The sequence below is a fragment of the Peromyscus maniculatus genome, chromosome 9 (assembly GCF_049852395.1).
Source record: "Peromyscus maniculatus bairdii isolate BWxNUB_F1_BW_parent chromosome 9, HU_Pman_BW_mat_3.1, whole genome shotgun sequence".
NCBI lineage: Eukaryota > Metazoa > Chordata > Mammalia > Rodentia > Cricetidae > Peromyscus > Peromyscus maniculatus.
The window spans coordinates 49,758,034-49,782,291 of NC_134860.1; the positions used below are offsets into that span (position 1 = coordinate 49,758,034).

Below are 24,258 nucleotides of genomic sequence, written 5' to 3' on the forward strand. Positions count from 1 at the left end.
TCCTGTTCTTTCTTTTCTGTTAGTCCCGCCTATCCTTCCTGCGTAGCCACTGGCCAATCAGCGTTTTATTTATTGACCAATCAGAGTAATTTGACATACAGACCATCCCACAGCAGATTACCCTTGGCTTTAAATCTATTATCCACTTATGAGTGGGTACATACCATGTTTGTCCTCTGAGTCTGCATTACCTCACTCAGGATATTTTCTAGTTCCATCCATTTGACTGCAAATTTCATGATGTCATCATTTTTCTCTTCTGAGTAGTACTCCATTGTGTATATGTACCACATTTTCTTCATCCATTCTTCATTTGAGGGGCATCTAGGTTGTTTTCAGTTCCTGGCTATTACAAATAATGCTGCTATGAACATAGTTGAACATGTGTCCTTGTGGTACGACTGAGATTTTCTTGGGTATGTACCCAAGAGTGTTATAGCTGGGTCTTGAGGTAGATTGATTCCCAATTTTCTGAGAAATCACCATACTGATTTCCAAAGTGGCTGTACAAGTTTGCACTCACACCAGCAGTGGAAGAGTGTTCCCTTTGCTCCACATCCTCTCCAACATAAGCTGTTATTAGTGTTTTTGATCTTAGCCATTCTGATAGATGTATGATGGTATCTCAGAGTTGTTTTGATCTACGTCTCTCTGATAATTAAGGATGCCGAGCAATTCCTTAAATGTCTATTGGTCATTTGAAATTTTTTGAGAATTCTCTGTTTAGCTCTATAGCCCATTTTTAAATTGAATTGTTTGTTATTTTGAGGTCTAGTTTCTTGGGTTCTTTATACATTTTGGAGATCAGCCCTCTATCAGATGTGGGTTTGGTGAAAATCTTTTCCCATTCTGTAGGCTGTCATTTTGTCTTATTTACTGTGTCCTTCAGGCAGGGCAACTTAGTGAGACTGTCTCAAAATAAGTGGTAAAAGTAGAAAAGACTGGGGATGTAGTTTTGTGTTAGTGCTTGCTTAGCATCTGTAAGACCCTAGGATTAATCCTCTGGTGCCACCTCCTCAACATTCTTAAGAACAAAAGACCAAATAAGTGTTTCTATGAAGATGCACAGTCCCGGGGACCCTGGCTCTTGGTGTGGAACCAACCAGCTTAGCTCTTTCCTACCAACTTCCCCAGCCTTCCTTCTAGCCCATCTCCATTTTTTTGTGCCAGCTCTGATCCCCACAAACACTTTCTGCCAGTGGTCTCCAGTGATTACACAGGGCTGGGACTCAGGTGGGCAATTTTCCCTGTCCTTCCTGTCCACCATTTCCATGTTCCCAGTCTCACAGTCCTGTTGCAGCCTGCTTACAGGAGCTCTTCCTCTCACCCTACCTCCTGGGGACTCTGCTACTTGCTGCAGAGTCAGCTAGGTCTTCCCTGCTGACCCTCTCAGGCGTTCTCTCCCACCCCACCTTCATTCCTTCTGGAGGGCCATCAAGTCCCACAAACACTTTCTACCAGGGACTCCTGTGGCCAAACTGGTCTGGGACTCAGCTAGGCAGTCCTCCCTGTTCTTCCCGGCCTTCATTATTCCTTCTCCACACTTGACTCCTAGTCCTGCAGCAGGCTCTTGGCAGAAGCCCCTCCTCCAAATCAAACTCCATTCACTGGTGACTTCACAGTTTGGTGCAGAACCAGGGTTTGCCTTGCCCTTTCTCCCCCCTCTGTCTCTCCAGACTTATTATCTACCCTACCACAGCCTCTTTGCAGGAACCCCTCCCACTGCCACATCTACATTCCCTGGGGACTCTCCCTCCTGGTGCAGACACATCCCCCTAGCTCTTTCCCACAGTCTTCTGAGCCTTTCCTCTTAGTCCATCTCCATTCATTTCTGCCAGTGACCTACCCACATAAGTATTCTTTACCAGAGACCTCAGAGACACCACACTTGCCTAGGATCCAGAGAGGGGAACAGCAACCAAAAGAAAGGAACACCCATCTACCAAAGACAAGCAGATACCAACACCAAGAAACACTTCCCACATCATAGCTCCAGATGCTTAGACCCCAGTGCAAAGACACAAATGTGAACATCCCAGACAAGCTTCCACCACTTTGAGGAATACAATATAGCTGAAGCACAATACAAGTTCTTCAAACGTAGCAAATGTGAATATGTTCAAGGATCTTACAGAGGATATGAATAAAGAATGAATATTGGGGGCTGGAGAGGTGGTTCAGCGGTTAAGAGCACTGGCTGCACTTCCAGAGGTCCTGAGTTCAATTCCCAGCAACCACAAGGTGGCTCACAACCATCTATAATGAGATCTGGTGTCCTCTTCTGGAGTATAGGCATATGTGCAGACAGAGCACTGTATACATAATAAATAAATACACCTTTAAAAAAAGAATGAATATTGAAGTCTGTGAAAACATTAACAGTAGAACGAAATAATAAAAAAATCAAGGTATGAAAGTAAATTTTATCCATTAATTTATTAATGTAGTTTTGGGGTCACTGTTTTATTTTGCATGTAGAACCACTGGGGTGTCTTGATTGTGGTCACCCTAGAGTTATGATGGCTCCAGACACTAGCTGGGAAGTGAGGTGACAGAAACAATGATTTGGAGCAATCACTTTATTAACAGAGCTGGGTTTTCCAGCAGGGCTCCAGGTGGTCTGATCTTGTTTGGAACATCTAAGGAAGTTATGTGGGGAGGGCCAAGCACTGGCCGGCCTTGAGCCGTCTCCATGATACCAGGGACAGGATCTAAGCAACTGGTGGCTCCAGGGATCTCCAGTCCACGCTTAACTTGGCCACGGGACTCCTGAAGGACCTGCCAGCAAACTCAGATTCACTGCCGATCTCTTCCTTGATTTTAAGGAACTGATTGTACTTGTCTGTGTGCTCAGATCGGTAAGGGGCACTAGTCTTGATCTGTTTCATGCAGAACACCACCCCTGGTCAGTGATGACAGTATCCTCAGTGTCCCCAGAGCGCTGGGACTCCATGACATTCCAGCTAACACTCTTGCAGAGACTTGGTCCCAGAGACCGAGCTGGTTCACTTTGAGCAGGAGGCAGTTGCAGGACTCCTCTGCCTCAGACTTGGCAATCCATTTAGGGTAGGTTACCATGAGATCATTCCCAACCACCGGAATGCCTGCATTAGTCGAGCTTCTGCTGAGCCTCTGCCGAGCTTCCCAGTAGTTCTAGTCAAAGGGATCTTCAATGGACACCATTGGATACTCCCGGATGAAAGACTCATACAGGTCAGCCGTTTGCCACTTCTGAAGAACTCAGAGGCAGCCAGGTCCAAGCCGATGACACCCTGGTCAGTGTAGCCGGACTTCTTAATTGTGGCCTCCTCAATTGCAGCCATCAGCAGCTCCAAGGGTTCTTGTACTCCAGGATGTTAGGCACAAACCTGTCCTCATTACTCACATTGGTGGCATCCATCCTGCATTTCTTCTTTTTTTTTTTTTTTTTTTTTTTTTTTTTTTTTTTTTTTTTTTGGTTTTTTGAGACAGGGTTTCTCTGTGTAGCTTTGCGCCTTTCCTGGGACTAACTTGGTAGTCCAGGCTGGCCTCGAACTCACAGAGATCCGCCCGCCTCTGCCTCCTGCATTTCTTCTTGATGACATTCTTCAGGTTGTGATAAACCTCTGCTCCAAGGTGCCTGGCTTCCTGGAAACTGGATGCCCCCAAGGCAGGATCATGAACTCTTGCATGGCCAGCTTGTTGCTGGCATGAGAACCACAGTTGATCACATTGAAAGCTGGGACCATCAGGATGACTTTAGGATTGCCATCCAAGTCAGCAATGGGACACCCCCTTTTCCATGGCAGCAGCTTTTCAGACATTTGTACCAAATTTAGATTTCTTTTCAGTACCATCCATTTTGACCATCAGTTTGTCTATCTTCTCTTGTTCTACAGCATTCAGTTTCTTGCTACCCAGAGCAGATGCAATAGTTTAATTGATGTGCTCAGCAGCCTTTGAGACTCCCTTACCCAGTAGCACTTCTTATAATTGTCATGGAGTTCTAGGGCCTTACAGATGTCAGTGGAGGCACTGTTGGGCACAGAAGCTTGGAAGAGACCTTTTGAGGTGCACAGATTAACCTCAACAGTGGGATTCCCAGAGAGTCAAAGATCTCTGGCATGAATCTTAAAAATAGACAGGTGAATTTCTAACCTTTGGATTGCCACACAGAAAAGACACAAGTTTCTGCAGACATGGAAGAGAGCATTCAGTAGAGTTTAATAATAACGAAAAGGAATTACTAGAGAGCCCAAACTGAAATAAAAATGGAATTGAAAAATTTTAGGACGTCAGACAAAAAGCCTCATACCTAACCTCTTGAGAACAGTCAACATGTCTTCTGCTTCCTCCTTTAACAACAGGAATTCCTTAGAGATTGCAATATTATGGACCAGTATGAGTAATTACCAGCTCTGTGCATTGAGTTTCTAAGGTTATGTAAGAATAATTAGTTAGCCTGTTCCTCCAGGTCATCAGCTTGATCTGTGTAATCTGAAACTATATATCCCTGTTTGCTCTTCCTACAGTGTTCTTTCTGCATCAGGAAGCTCTTGCTATTGTATTTACTTCAGGATTCAAGAGTGAACCTTCACCAGCCAACAAGAAAGGGATGATTGTCATATCCACAGCCTTTTATCATGGCCACACAGACCCACAGTTTAGTCATGTAAGTTCTGAGGGAATTGAGGATGAAGAAGAGATGACAAGAATTATTATTTCTTTCTAATCATATGAACTGCGATAATTTGGGTAGCCTGATGGTATAATAACGGTAATAAAATTTGAGCCACTCTACTGGAACCTCGTGTTCTTAGTTGAGATGGTAGTCCTCAAATTCTCATCGGACTATCCCCAGTGTCTCTTCTGCATACTCCTATGACCAAAGAGAGCAGCAAATATGTCCAACTAAATTGTTTTATATGCAATCTAAAGTACTGTGACATGATGGTGAGGGTGATTCAGTAACTATAGATTTGAAGAAAGCTATTATGAGTGTGTGACATTTAAGGTCTTCCCTGGTGGAGATCTGAGCTCTATATTTTATGTATCTTACTTCATCTGAATAGTTTTTCAAAGTTCCAAAATTATAAGCTTCTGCCTAATTATTATTTTATAGAAAGTGAAAGACAAAGACAGTGTTTCTGTGTAACATGTACTAGGTGGTGAGGTAGAAATGGGTGAAGTCTTGTGTGAGTTACTTTGCCTGAGTAAAACACAAAATGATCTTTTCTGTGAACAGTTATTTCACGATGCTGTATTCCAGAAAAAAAAAAAAAAGGCCCATGTCTTCTTTCCCTTGTGGTTTCTAGATGTTTTATAATGGAATGTTTAGTTCTGCTGTCTGAATTGAGGGTAGTATATTTGAGGTGCATTTGGAACAGTCTCAAACATTGAAACAATTCAACTCAGGCTTTTGTAGTTCCCTTGGTCCATATTTGGCTTCACTTTCTGAAGTGCTGGGTTTACAGGTCTACAAAGACTGCACTCTATTTTTCAGGATACTTTTGAGGCTGTCAGCATCCTTCATCATTCTGAGGCTCACCAGTAAGTTTTCAATTAGGAAATGCGGTCAGATCCCTACATCATTTGTGGTTTGAAAACATGAGAGCCTAAAAAGATATGTGCTGTTAAGACCTCTGAATTTCTGGTAAAACCATATGATTAGTAAAATGAAAAATTATATATACGTGCACGAAATAACAATGAACGGGCACAGAAGCTATGAATATGGAGTAGAGTGGGGTGAGTTATATAGGGAGTTTGAAGAGTGAAATGGAAGGAAGAAATTTTACTATAATTTGAAATATAAGAATAATCAAATAAAAAAGTAACACCAATCCAAAACACTCTGGATTCAAAAAATGAAACATTTGTTCTGAATTATTTTGTCTCTGCTATATATTTATGTGAGTTAGGACATGTTATTAGTAATTCTGAGACACCTTAACTATCATATGACCAAGTTTTAGTAAGTATTTTTTCTATGTGTCCTCCTACTTATATTTTGTACATTGATATAAGTTAACACTTTTAACTTTCATTTTTTGGTTTCATAGGGCCTAAAGAGTAATTGGCACAGATGTTAAATGAACAATACATATTTTAAACATAAAGTAGACCCTTTCTCCACTCAAAACACTGATTTCCACACATTTGGTTTCATTTACATTTTCATTCAATTAAAGAATGCGACCTAGAATTAGATTCAAGAAAATTTTTCTGGTGTTTGGTTCTGTGTCATGGACTTGTTGGGTCATCTAATGGTATTTGATAGCTGCACTACTGGGTTATTAAAAAAAATACACATATTCTCACCAGAAGATAAAAGGATGTACAGGCATAAAAAGAAATAGAAGGTCAATTTTATTTTTTGTGTAAAGACCCATATTAGAGTTTCACATAATTCTCTGGTCCAATACCTTGTGCAAATACTCCCTAGTAAATTCATATTTTCTATATTCATAGGACTTTAAATTTGGACAAATGAACACAATGCCAATTTTATCATTTTCTGAATGGAGATGGGTTGTTATGCTGTGGTTTGTATGAGCATGGGCTATGAAATAAATCATAAAAGTTCTCACAATTCACTGATTCCCAACCAAAGCCACTGTCTTCCTTATTGGAAACAAATGGAATTGTATTCTACATGTGAGTGCATTTTATATTGTATTATTTTAGAAGAGCTATAATTATGTAGATTTTTGCCATTTTTGATGGCACATATTAGGAGGAAGTCATTCATGGGAAAAGTGCAGATATCATCATGCAAAGAAGGTGATATTTATATGTTATAATATCATAAAGTCAACAGTTTATACAGGGACAGCAAATGGGGTAATAGGATCCAGGTGATATTGACTGTCTTTATAGGAGCAATTAAATGATGAATATTAATAGACACAGACATCTCTTGTTGCAAGTCTACACTTACCACATTTTTTGTCCAGTTAACCATATTTTTAAAAGGTATCTAAATAGCTACTGGCATGAACAGAGGAAGATAGGCGCACTTTTGGATGATTGAAGTAATTTTGTGACAGAATTAACAAGCCTGGTCAGTTAGAAACCACTTGACTACTTAGAGGTTAACAAGGGAAAGTTCTTTTAGTCAGTGTGCATGCCTGGATGAATGGACAAAAGTGAGACAGTCAGGGTCGGAAATATCTGTTAGCTTTTATACTTTCATATCCCCAAGTTACGATTTGAGTAATTAACCATGTTTTACAGAGACAGAAATTCCAAATGTGATTGTTTGGACAAATGGGGAGATTTTCATGTATACTGTTGTCATAGTTCTCTGGGGACAGACCAGGACTGCTTTGACGGGGCGGCTGTTGATCAAGGTTCTCCTGTCTGCCTTGCAGAACTGTGCTCTCCTGAAAAGACAACTGGGAGCACTCCTTCAGCTACTTTCTGTGGTTTAATATTTCCTAAGCCATCCATAGGTCCTTTTAAATGTCAATTTATTATTCTGAGTTTTCGGATTTGGCTATATAAATATGGCACTTAAACACTAATGCATGTCTGTCCATGAGCGAATGATTCAGCTAATACCTGTGCAACAAATATTGGAAATTCACAGACAGACTTAGAACCACATTTCAGTGTAAACAAATATATTTTGGGGACAGCATGTGGTGTGTTACATACTACTGAATGAGAATCAAGTATGTATTAGGTTAGTTTAAAATGTCTCTTTATACATATTTCAATAGATATTTATATAGAAATATCACTGGAAAAATCTGTACCCTGAGTTCCTCTCAGCCATTGAGATAGATGAACTAGACAATGAAATCATGCAGAGTCACTGAACTCAAAGTTCTTTTATCATAATTCAAATTTCTGTAAAATATCACTCCTGACATACATAATATAAAAATGCTTATAATTTAGTAAGATGACTTTCTGGTGAAAAGTATTATTAGACAATATTAAGTGAATATTTTGTAAACACCAAAAATATTCTAAGGCAGTAGTTTCTAACCGAGATTTAAGTAAGTATAATCTAGTATTTTCCATGTACATATTCTCATTAAATTGGCCTGTGAAGTCCAACATCTTGTGGTACTTTAAGTAGCCATGGGTAAATATACTGTTAACTGTTTCAGAGACCCACTTGTCTACACAACTGAAATGATCTTTAATAACATGATCTCCTCTAACAGACCTAGTAGAGAAGCAAGTGGTATCTACTTTAGCTATTAGGGCATGCCCATGTGTTTACATCACTAATATTATCTGTGTTTTAAACCTTTTATGTTTTAAGGAATTCTGTGTGCTCTGACCAAAGAGTGAACTTGAAATTTCCTCTGTAGCTGAAGTAAGAACATTGACATCTATGCACCAGGCCTGACTCACATGCAAATCACTTTACTGTCTGAGGAGGAGGGACTTAAATTAGGGCTCTGGGTCAGCCTGGCTGCACTTCAGAAAATAAATGGCATTGCTTAAACATAGGAAAATCATGTTTTTAACCACATATTTTACTGAGATTTTATGGAGATGTTCCCCCCAAATTAGCTTTGCAGCATAAATTTTCAACTGTATTTATTGACATTTCATTTTCTTTTTTCCATCACTGGACATCTTACCAGTTGTGAACGGAGATGTTCTGTGATAATGTGGATTTAACTAAGATATATTTACAAAAATTTGAAAAATGGTAATATAAATAAGGGATATATATACTAATAGATTTTAAAAACCTAAGAAGTGTTCAACAAAGACTAAAATACCAAAACAAAAAAAATGGAGAATTTTTTTAAAAGTCAATGAATAAAGAAACCTATAGAAGACACTGGAACCTGAAAATATTTTACTGGGTAGGAATCATTAATTTTTATTTAGAGACTATGACTTCACACTGTTAAATATATTCCAAGTAAGATAAACCTGCTCCATGCTATTGCAATAAAAAGAAGTATGCTTCAGTGCTTCGAGGTTTCATTTAATTTCATTGACAATTTTCCTAAAGTGAAGCTTCTGCAAAATATCCATTTTGTCTTAAAGGTATTTCCTTTATTTTACTGTGTCTACAGGCCAGCTGTATACAGTAATTCTGGCCTCAAAACATCTAGATTACTGAATTCAATATGGCTTTCATAAGAAGTAACCATTGAACTAAGAAGAAAACAGTATTTTAGAGTATGGTATTTGCCACAACTGAGGAATTATTAATAAAGTCAAAATTAGCTTGAGAAAACAATCAATATTTGAAATTACTTTACTCAAATTGTAAAAAATGCCTATATGCATGCTGGTAGCATTGTTAAAAACATTTTTGGTTTCCTCCAGAAGATGTTCAAGAAATAAAAACATGCAAAACTCAACATGTGTACCAGAATTCCACTTCATTCAACTCTCTGAGGATCCAGACCTACAGACTGTCCTCTTTGGACTATTTTTGTTCATGTATATCTTGGCCCTGTTTGGAAACCTGCTCATCATCCTGACAGTAAGCTCTGACTCCCATCTCCACACACCCATGTACTTCTTCCTCTCCAACCTGTCCATAGTTGATATTTGTTTTATCTCCACCACTGTTCCAAGGGTGATTGTGGACATCCATAGTCACTGCCAAGTCATCTCCTATGTGGGTTGCCTGACTCAGATGTCACTGTTCATAATATTTGCATGTATGGATAGCATGCTTCTGGCTGTGATGGCGTATGACCGGTTTGTGGCCATCTGCCACCCCCTATATTACCAGGTCATTATGAATCCCAGTCGCTGTGGAGTCTTACTTCTAGGGTCTTTTCTCTTTAGCCTTGTGGAATTACAGTTGCACTATGTAGCAATATTAAATTTTTCCAAATGTGAGGATTTTACTGAAATTTCCAACTTTTTCTGTGGTCCTTCTGAAGTCCTTAAACTTGCCCATTTTGATACTGTCACCAATACCATAGTGAGATTCAGTATAGGCACTCTCTTTGGGTTAATTCCTATTTCAGGAATAATTTTTTCTTACTTTAAAATAGTTTCCTCCATCATAAGATCACCATCATCAAGTGGGAAGCACAAAACCTTCTCCACCTGTGGGTCTCATTTGTCCATTGTTTGCCTGTTTTATGGAACAGGACTAGGAGTGTACTTCAGTTCCTCTCCATCACATACTCCAGGAAGCAATGCGGTGGCCTCAGTGATGTACACTGTGGTCACACCTATGTTGAATCCCTTCATCTACAGCCTGCGGAACAAGGACATTAAAACTGCTTTAAGGAAGATACTTAGCAGAGCATTTTAATCACTGACATTCTTTATAAATTTACACACACAAACACACACACATACACACCACACACAAATTGTACATGTAAATCCTAGTTAATGACTCACCCATTATTACTAACTGATGCTGCACAATATTGCATGATAAAATGATGGTCATTGAGGTTGCACATATGGTGAATGGGTAGTTTTAGAAATGCACAAAATTGAAGTAGGAGAGATGAAACTTTTCTAGGGATAAAAGGTGCACAATGAACAATCCCTTACAGTAGGAGTGTAAGCAACACCTAAAAGCTGCACCTAAACCAATTTAAAGTGGCTAGTCTGCTGAGATTGTGTTTTAGAAATGACAGATAACCAGTCTTGTTAACCAGGCTGCCTTGAACCGGCCATGAACAAGGAATTTATGAATAGACATGCTAATGTGGAAGGGGAAAGCTCAGTGTGCTTCATCCTAGACATCCTAGACCTGAAGGTTTCACTTGGATTTTCTCTCCCATTGATCCTGAGGATAGCTTGAGACAATGATCAATGGTGGATGTTAGATATGAGACCCTCTACCTGCCCCTCTATCTTCCAGAAATCAAGCCATACTCTCCTGTCTTCTGTCCTCTCTAAAGACAACCCTGGTTTGAGCACTTAGGCTGGAGTGAGTGAATGGATAGGGGGAAAACAATCTAATTCCAACTCTTTACAATGGTAAGATAAATTCATGACCCTACTCAGTACCCGACTCTTCCATTTCCCTTGGCATGCTGGTTACTTTTTCCAAATAGAGTCAACATGAAGAAGGAGCATCCATTGAGGACAAGCTCCCATTAGAATTGTCTGTAAGCATGTCTATGTGACATTTTCTTGAGTGATGATTGATGTGGGAGGGCACAGCCCACTTCAGGCACCACTACCCTTGGGCAGGTGGTTCTTGGAGGTATAAGAAAGGCACTTGAAAAAGAGCTTAGAAACAAGGCAGTAAGTAGCTTTCTTCCATGATTTCCAGTTCTGTTTGAGTTCTGACACCAGCTTCCCTCAATGATGGACTGTGATTGGGATGTATACATCAAATAAACTGTTTCCTACCCAAGTTGCTTTTGGTCATGGCATTTATCACAGCAGTAGAAAGCGCTAGGACACATGGACACTGTGTCTGACCAATGAAATGGTGAGGGACTTCCTACCCCCAGACACACTATACAAGTAATAAACATTTGTTCTGTAGGATGTTTCTGAGGGCCACTGAGGGGCCTATCTTTCCCTTTTAGAAGCCACATCATGCTGTACAAGGCAGGTAACTTTCCTCCTCTCTCACATCAAGCATCTCACCCTTCACAGCCCCACCATGCTTCCTCTGTTGTGAGGTCCTTTGAATGCACTCCCACTTCAAGGTCTGATCATGTCCCCTTCCCACTATGGTCACAAGCCTATCTCCTAATGGGGCAAACTTGTTTCAGCTCCTTTCTTGAATCTGCTGCCCTGACCTTCTGGTCTCTGATTTATAACAGTGAAGGAATGGGAGGATAACATTTTCTAATCTATGCATTGGGATTTTTGGCTGTGTGGAATTGTCTCAAGCTGATTTTCTATGAAGGAGTTTGCCTCCCTCTAAAATGAGACAGAGTGAGAGCCTAACCTGGGGAAGCACTGATGGTGTTTTTTGGGGTCCACAGCTGTTTACTCTGACTGACTTTGTTGTTAATGTATGGTTACTCTATTTAGAGAGACAACCTTGGATGAAGAAATGTACTTAAAATGGAAAATTTATAAAAGTAAAATAAAATGGTAAATTCAACAGATGATTCAATGGCATTTGTTCTTAATGTATGGATCCTGGTCTTAGTCCACTAATTTCCTGATCATGGGAGATCACAAATATTACCAGAGGAAATGTCCCCTCTGAAAATTATATGTACACTTGAATACTATATAATAAACACTATGTCTTTTAATTCACACCAGTATTTTGAATAACATTTGTGAAGGCTTTTCTGTCATAACCATGGTCAGTGAAACAAATTAAAATAGGATTTTAATCTTCTCTTCCTCCTTTCCCTCATCATTTTCATCTCTAAATAGAGCTTGTTAACTGATTTAGAAATAAAATCATTACATTTTTTTTTAACTTTTTCTTTTTGTGTTTTTGAAATAGGATTTGTCTGTGTAACAGACCTGGCTGTCACAAAACTCACTTTGTAGATGAGGCTGGCCTTGCACTCATAGAGATCTCCTGCCTCTGTTAGGGCCTTTTAGGTGTTAGTGGAGGCACTGCTGGGCAGAGAAGCCAATAAGAGACCTTTTGAGGAAGAGAGGTCAATCTCAACAGTGGGATTTCCTGAGAGTAAAGATCTCTCTGGCATATATCTTGAGATTGAATCTTGGTCTTCAGATTGCTACACAAGAAAGAAATAGATTTCTGCAGACACAGAATGGCACATTCAGTAGAATTTATCAACACAAAACAACAACAACATTATCATCAACAAAGGAACTACTAAAGAGAGCTCAAACTGAAATAAAATGGAAAATGAAAAATTTAGGACCTCATATTTAATGTATTGATAACATCTTTTCTGCTTCCTCCATTAACAGCAGGAATTCCTTAGAGACTGCAATATTTTGAACCACTATGAATAATCACCAGCTCTGTGCATTGAGTTTCTAAGGTTATGAAAGAATAATTAGTTAGCCTGTCCCTCCAGGTCATGAGCTTGGTCTGTGTAATTGGGACTATATATCCCTGTTTGCTCTTCCTACAGTGTTCTTTCTGCATCAGGAAGCTCTTGCTATTATATTCACTTCAGGATTCAAGAGTGAGCCTTCACCAGCCAACAAGCAAGGAAGGTTTGCCATATCTAGCGCCTTTCATCATGGCCACACAGACCCACAGTTTAGTCATGTAAGTTCTGAGGGAATTGAGGATGAAGAAGAGATGACAAGAATTATTATTTCTTTCTAATCATATGAACTGTGATAATTTGGGTAGCCTGATGGTATAATAACTGTAATAAATATTTAGTCTCTGTACTGGGACCTCGTGTTCTTAATTGAGATGGTAGTCCTCAAATTCTCATCAGACTATACCCAGTGTCTCTTCTGCATATTCCTCTGACCAAAGAGAGCAGCAAATATGTCCAACTAAGTTGTTTCATAAGCAATCTAAAGTACTGTGACATGATGTTGAGGGTGATTTTGTAACTATAGATTAGAAGAAAGCTACTATGAGTGTGTGACTATTAAGGTCTTCCGTGGTAGAGATCTTAGCTCTATATTTTATGTATCTTACTTCAACTGAATAGTTTTTCAAAGTTCCAAAATTATAAGCTTTTGCCTAATTATTATTTTATAGAAAGTGAAAGACAAATACATTGTTTTTGTGTAACATGTAGTAGGTGGTCAGGTAGAAATCGGTGAAGTCTGTCTTTTACTTTGCCTGAGTAAAACACAAAATGATCTTTTCTGTGAACAGTCATTTCATGATGCCTTATTCCAGAAAAAAAAAAGACACATGTCTTCTTTACCTTGTGGTTTCTAGATGTTTTATAATGGAATGTTTAGTTCTGCTGTGTGAATTGCGGGCAATATATTTGAGGTGCATTTGGAACAGTCTGAAAACATTGAAACAATAATTTAACTCTGGCTTTTCTAGTTCCCTTGGTCCATATTTGGCTTCACACTCTGAAGTGCTGGGTTTAAAGGCCTACAAAGACTGTGTTCTATTTTCCTGGATATTTTTATTGCTGTCAGCATCCTCCATCATTCTGAAGCTCTGAAGTAATTTTTCATGAGGAAATGCGGTCAGATACCTGTATCATTTGTAGTTTGAAAACATGAATGCTTAAAAAAGATATGTGCTATTAAGACCTCTGAAATTCTTGTTAAAACCATATGATTAGTAAAATGAAAAAAATATATACGTTAATGGAATAACAATGAATGTGCACAACAGCTATGAATGTGAAATAGAGTGGGGTGAGTTATATAGAGGGTTTTGAGAGTGAAATGGGAGGAAGTATATATATGTTATATTATCATTTTACTATAATTTGAAATATAAAAATAATCAAATAAAAAAGTAACACCAGACCAAAACACTCCTGATTAAAAGAATGAGACATTTGTTTTGAATCATTTTGTCTCTGCTATATATTTATGTGAGTTAGGACATGTCATTAATAATTCTGAGATACCTTAAGTATCATGTGACCAAATTTTAGTATTTTTTCTATGTGCTATCCTTCTTATATAAGTATGTTTTATACATTAATATAACTTAACATTTTTAACTTTCATTTTTTGGTTTTATAGGGCCTAAAGAGTCATTGGCACAGATGTGAAATAAACAATACACATTTTAACCATAAAGTAGACCCTTTCTCCTCTCAAAACACTGACTTCCACATATTTGGTTTCCTTTACATTTTATTCAATTCAAGGATGTAACCTAGAAATTGAGCCAAGATAAATTTTTCTGGTGTTTGGTTCTGTATCATGTTGGGTCATCTCATGGTTTTTGATAGCCCCACTACTGGGTTATCCAAAAATGGTGCATATTCTCACCAGAACATAAAAGAATGTACAGGCATAAAAAGAAATGGAAGGTCAATTTTGTGTATTGTGTGAAGACACATTTTAGAGTTTCACATAATTCTATGCTCCAATGGCCTTTGGAAATATTCACCAGTAAATTCATATTTTCTATATTCATAGGATTTTAAATTTGGACAAATAAATCCAATGCCAATTTTATTAGTTTCTGAATGGAGATGGGTTGTTATCCTGTGGTTTATATGAGCATGTGGCTATGGAACAAATCATAAATTTTCTCTCATTTCAGTGTTTCCAAATCACAGGTCACTGTTTTCCTTATTGGAAACAAATAGAAGTATATTCTACATGTGAGTGCATCTCCTATTGCATTATCTTAGAAGAAGTATAATTAAGTATATTTTGTCATTTTTGATGGCACATATTAGGAGGATGTCATTCATGGGAAAAAGGCAAAAATAAACATGCAAAGCAGGTGATATTTATATGTTATAGTATCAAAAAGTCAATAGTTTAAACAGTGATACAAAAAGGGGTAATAGGATTCAGGTGCTATTGACTGTTTTGATAGGAAAAATTAACTGGTGAATATTAATAGACACAGACATCTCTTGTTGCAAGTCTGACAGTTACCACATTTTTTTCAGTTACCTTATTTTATAAAAGGTAACTAAATAGCTACTGGCATGAACAGAGGAAGATAGATGCGTTTTGGATGATTGAAGTAATTTTGTGACATAATTCACAAGCCTGGTCAGTCAGAAACCACTTGACTACTTAGAGATTAACAAGGGAAAATTCTTTTAGTCAGTGTGCATGCCTGGGTGAATGGACAAAAGGGAGCAAGTCAGGGTCAGAAATCCCTGTTTGCTTGTCTAGTTTCATATCCCCAAGTTACGATTTGAGTATTTAACTATGTTTTATAGAGACAGAAATTCTAATGTGATTGTTTGGACAAATGGGGAGATTTTCATGTATACTGTTGTCATAGTTCTCTGGGGACAGACCAGGACTGCTTGACTGGGCGGCTGTTGATCAAAGTTCTCCTGTCTGCCTGGCAGAATGTGCTCTCCTGAAAAGACAACTGGGAGCACTCCTTCAGCTACTTTCTGTGGTTTAATATTTCCTAAGCCATCCATAGGTCCTATTAAATGTCAATTTATTATTCTGAGTTTCCCGTTTTTCCTATAATAATAAGGCACTTAAACACTAATGCATGTCTGTCCGTGAGAGAATGATTCAGCTAATACCAGTGCAATAGATACGGGAAACTCACAGACAGACTTAGAACCGCATTTCAATGTTAGCAAATACGTTTTAGGAACAGCATGTGCTGTGTTGCATACTACTGAATGAGTATCACATATGTATTAGGTTAGTTTAAAATGTCTTTTATATATACTTGAATAGATATTTATATAGTAATAGTGCTGTAAAAAATCTTCCCCTGAGTTTCTATCAGCCATTGACATAGATGAACTAGACAATGAAATCATGCAAAGCCACTGAACTCAAAGTTCTTTTATCATAATTCCAATTTCTGTAAAATATCACATCTAACATACATAATATAAAAAATGCTTATAATTTAGTAATGGCGGGTTTCTTGTTAAAAGTATTGTTGCTTATAAAGTATTAATTGAATACTTTGTAAATGCCAGGAAATAATCTAAGGCACAGGTCTCTTATCCAGGTTTAAGTACGTATGATCTAGTATTTCCCATGTACATATTCTGATAAAATTAGCCTGTGAAGTCCAAGATCTTGTGAAACTTTAAGTAGCCATGGAAAAAATACACTGTTAACTGTTTCAGAGACCCACTAGTCTACACAACTGAAATGATCTTTAATAACATTATCTCCTCTAACAGACCTAGTAGAGAAGCAAGTGGTATCTACTTTAGCCATTAGGGCATTGCACATGTGTTTACATCACTAATACTTTCTGTATTTAAAACCTTTTATGTTTTAAGCATGTGCTCTGACCAAAGAGTGAACCTGAAATTTCCTCTGTAGCTGATGTAAGAACATTGACACCTATTCACCAGGCCTGACTCACATGCAAATCACTTTACTCTAAAGTAAAGTGTAAATCACTTCACTCTGATTGCACTTCAGAAAATCAATGGCATTGCTTAAACACAGGAAAACCATGTTTTTCTACCAGACATTTTACTGAGATTGTGGATGTTCCCCACAAATTAGTTTTGCATGATAAAATTTTAACTATATTTACTGACATTTTTTCATATCACTGGATATCTTAGCAGTTGTGGACAGAGATGTTCTGTGATAATGTGGATTTAACTAAGATATATTTACAAAAATTTGAAATATACTAAGAGAAATAAGGGACTCAAGTACTAATAGGTTTTAAAGATCTAATTTTGAAAGGAAGACTTAAATCTCAAAACAAAAAAATGAAGAATATTCTTTTTAAGTAAAGCAAAAAAAACAAAACAAAACAAAAAAAAAAAACAAAAAAGAAACCTATAGAAGACACTGGAACCTGAAAATAATTTTCTGGGTAGGAATTGTTAATTTTTACTTATAGACTAGGACTTTACACTGTCAGATATATACTAAGAAAAATAAACCTGCTCCATGTTATTGCAATAAAAAGCAGTATGTTTAAGTGCTTCAAGTTTTTATTTGATTTAATTGACAGTTTTCTTAAAGTGAAGCTTCTGCAAAATATCCATTTTGTCTTAAAGGTATTTGCTTCATTTTACTGTGCTATAGGCCAGCTGTTTACAGTGATTCTAGCTTCACATCAAGATTACTGTATTCAATAAGGTTCTCATAATAGGTAACAACACATGAGCCAAGAACACAACACTATTTGCTAAATCGCATTTACCACAACTGAGGAATTATGAATGAAGTCACAATAGGCTTGAGAAAATACTATTTGAACTTACTCTACTCAAATTATGAAAAATGTCTATATGCATGCTGGTACCATTGTTAACAACATTTTTGGTTTCCTCCAGAAGATGTTCAAGAAATAAAAACATGAGAAACTCAACATGTGTACCAGAATTCCATTTCATTCAACTCGCGGAGGATCCAGACGTCCAGACTGTCCTCTTAGGCCTTTTGTTGTCTATGTATATCTTGGCCCTGTTTGGAAACCTGCTCATCATCCTGACAGTAAGCTCTGACTCCCATCTCCACACACCCATGTACTTCTTCCTCTCCAACCTGTCCATAGTTGATATTTGTTTCATCTCCACCACTGTTCCAAGGGTGATTGTGGACTTCCAAAATCACTGCCAAGTCATCTCCTATGTGGGCTGCCTGACACAGATGTCACTGTTTATAATATTTGGATGTATGGATGACATGCTTCTGGCTGTGATGGCATATGACCGGTTTGTGGCCATCTGCCATCCTCTGTACTACCAGGTCATTATGAATCCAACTCGCTGTGGGGTGTTACTTCTAGGGTCTTTTCTCCTTAGCTTTGCAGATTTGCAATGGCACTATGTAGCAATCTTCAATTTTTCCAAATGTGAGGATTTTATTGAAATTTACAACTTCTTCTGTGACCCTTCTGAAGTCCTTAAACTTGCCCATTTTGATACTGTCACCAATACCATAGTGAAATTCAGTATAGGCACTCTCTTTGCATTAATTCCTATTTCAGGAATTGTTTTCTCTTACTTTAAAATAGTTTCCTCCATCATAAGATCACCATCATCAAGTGGGAAGCACAAAACCTTCTCCACCTGTGGGTCTCATTTGTCCATTGTTTGCCTGTTTTATGGAACAGGACTAGGAGTGTACTTGAGCTCCTCTTGGTCACATAATCCAAGAAGCAATGCAGTGGCCTCAGTGATGTACACTGTGGTCACACCTATGTTGAATCCCTTCATCTACAGCCTGGGGAACAAGGACATTAAAACTGCCTTAAGGAAGATTCTTAGCAGAGCATTATAATCACTGACATTCTTTATAAATTTACACACACACACACACACACACACACACACACACACACACACACAGGCACATACATGCACAAACTGTACATGTAAATCCCAGTTATTGACTCATGCATTATTACTAAATGATACTTCACAATATTGCATGATAAAGTGGTGGTCATTGAGGTTGTATTATGGTGGATGGGTAGTTTTAGAAATGCACAATAATTGAAGCTGGAGAGATGAAACTTTTCTAGAGATGAATGGTGCACATTATTGAACAACATCTTACAGTATGAATGAGTGCAACACCTAAATGTTGCTCATAAGCCAATTTAAAGTGGCTAGACTGCTGAGATTGTGTTTTAGAAATGACAGATAACCAGTCTTGTCAAGCAGGCTGACTTGAACAGGCCATGAATAAGGAAGAAATGAATAGACATGATTATGTGGAAGGGGAAAGCTCCGTATGCCTCATCCTTAGACATCCTAGACCTGAAGGTTTCACTTGGATTTTCTCTCCCATTGATCCTGAGGATAGCTTGAGACAATGATCAATGGTGGATGTTAGATATGAGACCATCTACATGCCCCTCTATCTCCCAGAAATCAAGCTACCCTCTCCTGTAGTCTGTCCTCTATAAAGACAACCCTGCTTTGAGTACTCAGGCTGGGGTGGGTGGGTAGGTGGATGAGGCGAGAGCAATCCAGTTCCCTCTCTAACAATAGCAAGATAAATTCATGATCCTACTCAGTACCTGAATCTTCCATTTCCCTTGGCATGCTGGTTAGTTTTTCCCAAATAGAATCAGTTTGAAGAAGGAATATCCATTGAGGAAAAGCTCCCATTAGAATTGTCTATAATCTTGTCTGTGTGACATTTTCTTGAGTGATGATTGATGTGGGAGGGCACAGCCCACTTCAGGCACCACTACCCTTGGGCAGGTGGTTCTTGGAGGTATAAGAAAGGTACTTGAAAAAGAGCTTAGAAAAAAGCCAGTAAGTAGCTTTCCTCTATGGCCTCCACTTCTGTTTGAGTTCTGACACCAGCTTCCCTCAATGGTGGACTGTGATTGGGATGTATACATCAAATAAACTGTTTCCTACCCAAGTTGCTTTTGGTCATGGCATTTATCACAGCAGTAGAAAGCACTAGGACACATGGACACTGTGTCTGACCAATGAAATGGTGAGGGACTTCCTACCCCCAGACAAACTATACAAGTAATAAACATTTGTTCTGTAGGATGTTTCTGAGGGCCACTGAGGGGCCTATCTTTCCCTTTTAGAACTCACATCATGCTGTACAAGGCAGGTAACTTTCCTCCTCTCCCACATCAAGCTCTCTACCTTCACAGCCCCACCATGCTTCCTCTGGTGTGAGGTCCTTTGAATGCACTCCCACTTCAAGGTCTGATCATGTCCCCTTCCCACTATGGTCACAAGACTATCTCCTAATGGGGAAAACTTGTGTCAGCTCTTTTCTGGAACCTGCTGCCCTGACATTCTGGTCTCTGAGTTATAACAGTGAAGGACTGGGAAGATATCATTTTCCAATCTATTCATTGGGATTTTTGGCTGTGTGGAATTGTCTCCAGTTGCTTTCCTGTGAAGGAGTTTGCCTTCCTCCAGAATGAGACAGAGTGAGAGCCTAACCCGTGGATGCACTCATGGGGTTGTTGGAGTCCACAGTTGTTTACTCTGACTGACTTTGTTGGTCATGTATGGTTACTCTATTTAGAGAGATAGCCTTGGATGAAGAAATGTACTTAAAGTGGAAAATTTATAAAAGTAAAATAAAATTGTGAATTTAACAGTGATTCAATGGCATTTGTTCTTAATGTACTGATCCTGGTCTTAGTCCACTAATTTCCTGATCATTGGAGATCACAAATGTTACCAGAGGGAATGTGCCCTCTGAAAATTATATGTACACTTGAATGTAATACTATATAATAAACAGTATGTCTTTTAATTCACACCAGTATTTTTTTAATAACATTTGTGAAGGCTTTTCTGTCATAACCATGGTCAGTGAAACAAATTATAATAGGATTTTAATCTTATCTTCCTCCTTTCCCTCATCATTTTCATCTCCAAATAGAGCTTGTTAACGGATTTGGAAATAAAATCATTACAATTTTTTTTTAAACTTTTTCTTTTTGTGTTTTTGAAACAGGATTTCTTTGTGTAATAGCCCTGGCTTTCACAGAACTCACTTTGTAGATTAGGCTGGCCCTGAACTCTGCATCTGCTTCCATCATCAGTCATTGAAGAAAAGCTCTGTGATGACACTTAGGGTATTCACTGGTCTGATCTCTGGGGCAAGTCAGTTCAGTTCAGGTACCCTCTCCACTATTGTTAGTAGTCTAGGCTGGGGTCATGCTTGGGGATTCCTGGCAACTTCCCTAGCACTGGGTTTTTCTCTATCCCCATGATATCTCTCTCTATCATGGTATCTCTTTCATTGCTTTCCCACTCCATCCCTGTTCCAGCTCGACCACCCCATTCCCTTATGTTCTCATCCCCTATCCCCTACCCTCCATTGCCAGTTTACTCATGGAGATCTCATCTACTTCCCCTTCTCAGAGCAGTCCATGCATCCCTCTTTGGTTCTTCCCTGTTAGTTAGCTTCTCTGGAGTTGTGGGTTATTGCCTGATTACTGTAGCTAGAGTTTTCCTGCCTTGCCCACAGTCAGGACAAATCCCTGCCAGTCCCACAGCTGCTCAGACCCAACCAAGTAAACACAGAGACTTTTATTGCTTACAAACTGTATGACTGTGGCAGGCTTCTTGCTAACTGTTCTTATATCTTAAATTAATCCATTTCCATAAATCTATACCTTGCCACGTGGCTTGTGGCTTACCGGGGTCTTCACATGCTGCTTGTCATGGAGGTGGCTGGCAGTGACCTTCTGCCTTCCTGTTCTTTCTTTTCTGTTAGTCCCACCTATACTTCCTGCGTAGCCACTGGCCAATCAGCGTTTTATTTATTGACCAATCAGAGTAATTTGACATACAGACCATCCCACAGCAGATTACCCTTTGCTTTAAATCTAATATCCACTTATGAGTGGGTACATACCATGTTTGTGCTTCTGAGTCTGCATTACCTCACTCAGGATATTTTCTAGTTCCATCCATTTGACTGCAAATTTCATGATGTCATTGTTTTTCTCTGCTAAGGAGTACTCCATTGTGTATATGTACCACATTTTCTTCATCCATTCATCATTTGAGGGGCATCTAGGTTGTTTCCAGGTCCTGGCTATTACAAATAATGCTGCTATGAACATAGTTGAACATGTGACCTTGTGATACAACTGAGAATTCCTTGGGTATATACCCAAGAGTGGTATAGCTGGGTCTTGAGGTAGATTGATTCCCAATTTTCTGAGAAATCACTATACTGATTTCCAAAGTGGCTGTACAAGTTTGCACTCACACCAGCAGTGGAGGAGTGTTCCCTTTGCTCCACATCCTCTCCAACATAAGCTGTTATTAGTGTTTTTGATCTTAGCCATTCTGACAGATGTAAGATGGTATCTCAGAGTTGTTTTGATCTGCCTCTCTCTGAAAATTAAGGATGCCGAGCAATTCCTTAAATGTCTTTCGGTCATTTGAAATTCTTTGAGAATTCTCTGTTTAGTTCTATAGCCCATTTTTAAATTGGATTGTTTGTTATTTTGATGTCTAGTTTCTTGAGTTCTTTATATGTTTTGGAGATCAGCCCTCTATCAGATGTGGGTTTGGTGAAAATCTTTTCCCATTCTGTAGGCTGTCATTTTGTCTTATTTACTGTGTGCTTCAGGCAGGGAAATTTAGTGAGACTGTCTCAAAATAAGTGGTAAAAGTAGAAAAGACTGGGGATGTAGTTTTGTGTTAGTGCTTGCTTAGCATCTGTAAGACCCTAGGATTAATCCTCCGGTGCAACCTCCTCAACATTCCTAAGAACAAAAGACCAAATAAGTGTTTCTATGAAGATGCACAGCCCCGGGGACCCTGGCTCTTTCCTGCCAACTCCCCCAGCCTTCCTTCTAGCCCATCTCCATTCCTGTGTGCCAGCTCTGATCCTCACAAACACTTTCTGCCGGTGGTCTCCAGTGATTACACAGGGCTGGGACTCAGGTGGGCAATTTTCCCTGTCCTTCCTGTCCACCATTTCCATGTTCCCAGTCTCACAGTCCTGTTGCAGCCTGCTTACATGAGCTCTTCCTCTCATCCTACCTCCCGGGGACTCTGTTCCTTGCTGCAGATGCAGCTAGGTCTTTCCTGCTGACCCTCTCAGGCGTTCTCTCCCACCCCACCTTCATTCCTTCTGGAGGGCCATCAAGTCCCACAAACACTTTCTACCAGGGACTCCTGTGGCCAAACTGGTCTGGGACTCAGCTAGGCAGTCCTCACTGTTCTTCCCGGCCTTCATTATTCCTTCTCCGCACTTTACTCCTGGACCTGCAGCAGCCTCTTGGCAGAAGCCCCTCCTCCAAATCAAACTCCATTCACTGGTGACTTCACAGTTTGGTGCAGAACCAGGGTTTGCCTTGCCCTTTCACCCCCGTCTCTCCAGACTTATTATCTATCCTACCACAGCCTCTTTGCACTGCCACACCTACATTCCCTGGGGACTTTCCCTCCTGGTGCAGACACATCCCCCTAGCTCTTTCCCACAGTCTTCTGAGCCTTTCCTCTTAGTCCATCTCCATTCATTTCTGCCAGTGACCTACCCACATAAGTATTCTTTACCAGAGACCTCAGAGCCACCACACTTGCCTAGGATCCAGAGAGGGGAACAGCAACCAAACGAAAGGAACAGCCATCTACCAAAGACAAGCAGATACCAACACCAAGAAACACTTCCCACATCATAGCTCCAGATGTTTAGACCCCAGTGCAAAGACACAAATGTGAACATCCCAGACAAGCTTCCACCAGCTTTGAGGAATACAATATAGCTGAAGCACAATACAAGTTCTTCAAACGTAGCAAATGTGAATATGTTCAAGGATCTTACAGAGAATATGAATAAAGAATGCATATTCGGGGCTGGAGAGATGGCTCAGAGGTTAAGAGCACTGGCTGTACTTCCAGAGGTCCTGAGTTCAATTCCCAGCAACCACATGGTGGCTCACAACCATCTGTAATGAGATCTGGTGTCCTCTTCTGGCCTATAGGCATATGTGTAGGCAGAACACTGTATACATAATAAACAAATAAATCTTTCTTTCAAAAAAAAAGAATGAATATTGAAGTCTGTGAAAACATTAACAGTAGAATGAAATAATAAAAAAATCAAGGTATGAAAGTAAATTTTATCCATTAATTTATTAATGTAGTTTGGGGTCACTGTTTTATTTTGCATGTAGAACCACTGGGGTGTCTTGACTGTAGCCACCCTAGAGTTATGATGGCTCCAGACACTAGCTGGAAAGTGAGGTGACAGAAACAATGATTTGGAGCAATCACATTATTGCAGAGCTGGGTTTATCAGCAGGGCTCCAGGTGGTCTGATCTGGTTTGGAACAGCTAAGGAAGTTATGTGGCCAGCCTTGAGCCGTCTCCATGATACCAGGGA

At 39.2% G+C, this 24,258-nt stretch overlaps 2 protein-coding genes and 1 pseudogene across 2 annotated transcripts; 2 read left to right on the plus strand and 1 right to left on the minus strand.

The window, feature by feature from the left end:
- Window positions 1-2,711: 2,711 nt before the first annotated feature.
- LOC102907087 (alpha-enolase pseudogene) lies at window positions 2,712-3,864 on the minus strand (annotated as a pseudogene).
- Window positions 3,865-9,297: 5,433 nt separating this feature from the next.
- LOC102906103 (olfactory receptor 7E178-like) lies at window positions 9,298-10,234 on the plus strand. Its single transcript, XM_076544070.1, has one exon. The coding sequence runs from the start codon at window positions 9,308-9,310 to the stop codon at window positions 10,232-10,234; it is 927 nt and encodes a 308-aa protein (XP_076400185.1). The 5' UTR covers window positions 9,298-9,307.
- Window positions 10,235-17,772: 7,538 nt separating this feature from the next.
- Window positions 17,773-18,984, plus strand: LOC102924636 (olfactory receptor 7E24-like). The gene has a single exon (XM_076544072.1). The coding sequence runs from the start codon at window positions 17,773-17,775 to the stop codon at window positions 18,697-18,699; it is 927 nt and encodes a 308-aa protein (XP_076400187.1). The 3' UTR covers window positions 18,700-18,984.
- Window positions 18,985-24,258: the final 5,274 nt, after the last annotated feature.

Excerpts from the sequence above, each read along its gene's own strand:
- LOC102906103 (XM_076544070.1), top strand. The coding sequence starts at position 9,308 with ATGCAAAACTCAACATGTGTACCAGAATTCCACTTCATTCAACTCTCT.
- LOC102924636 (XM_076544072.1), top strand. The coding sequence starts at position 17,773 with ATGAGAAACTCAACATGTGTACCAGAATTCCATTTCATTCAACTCGCG.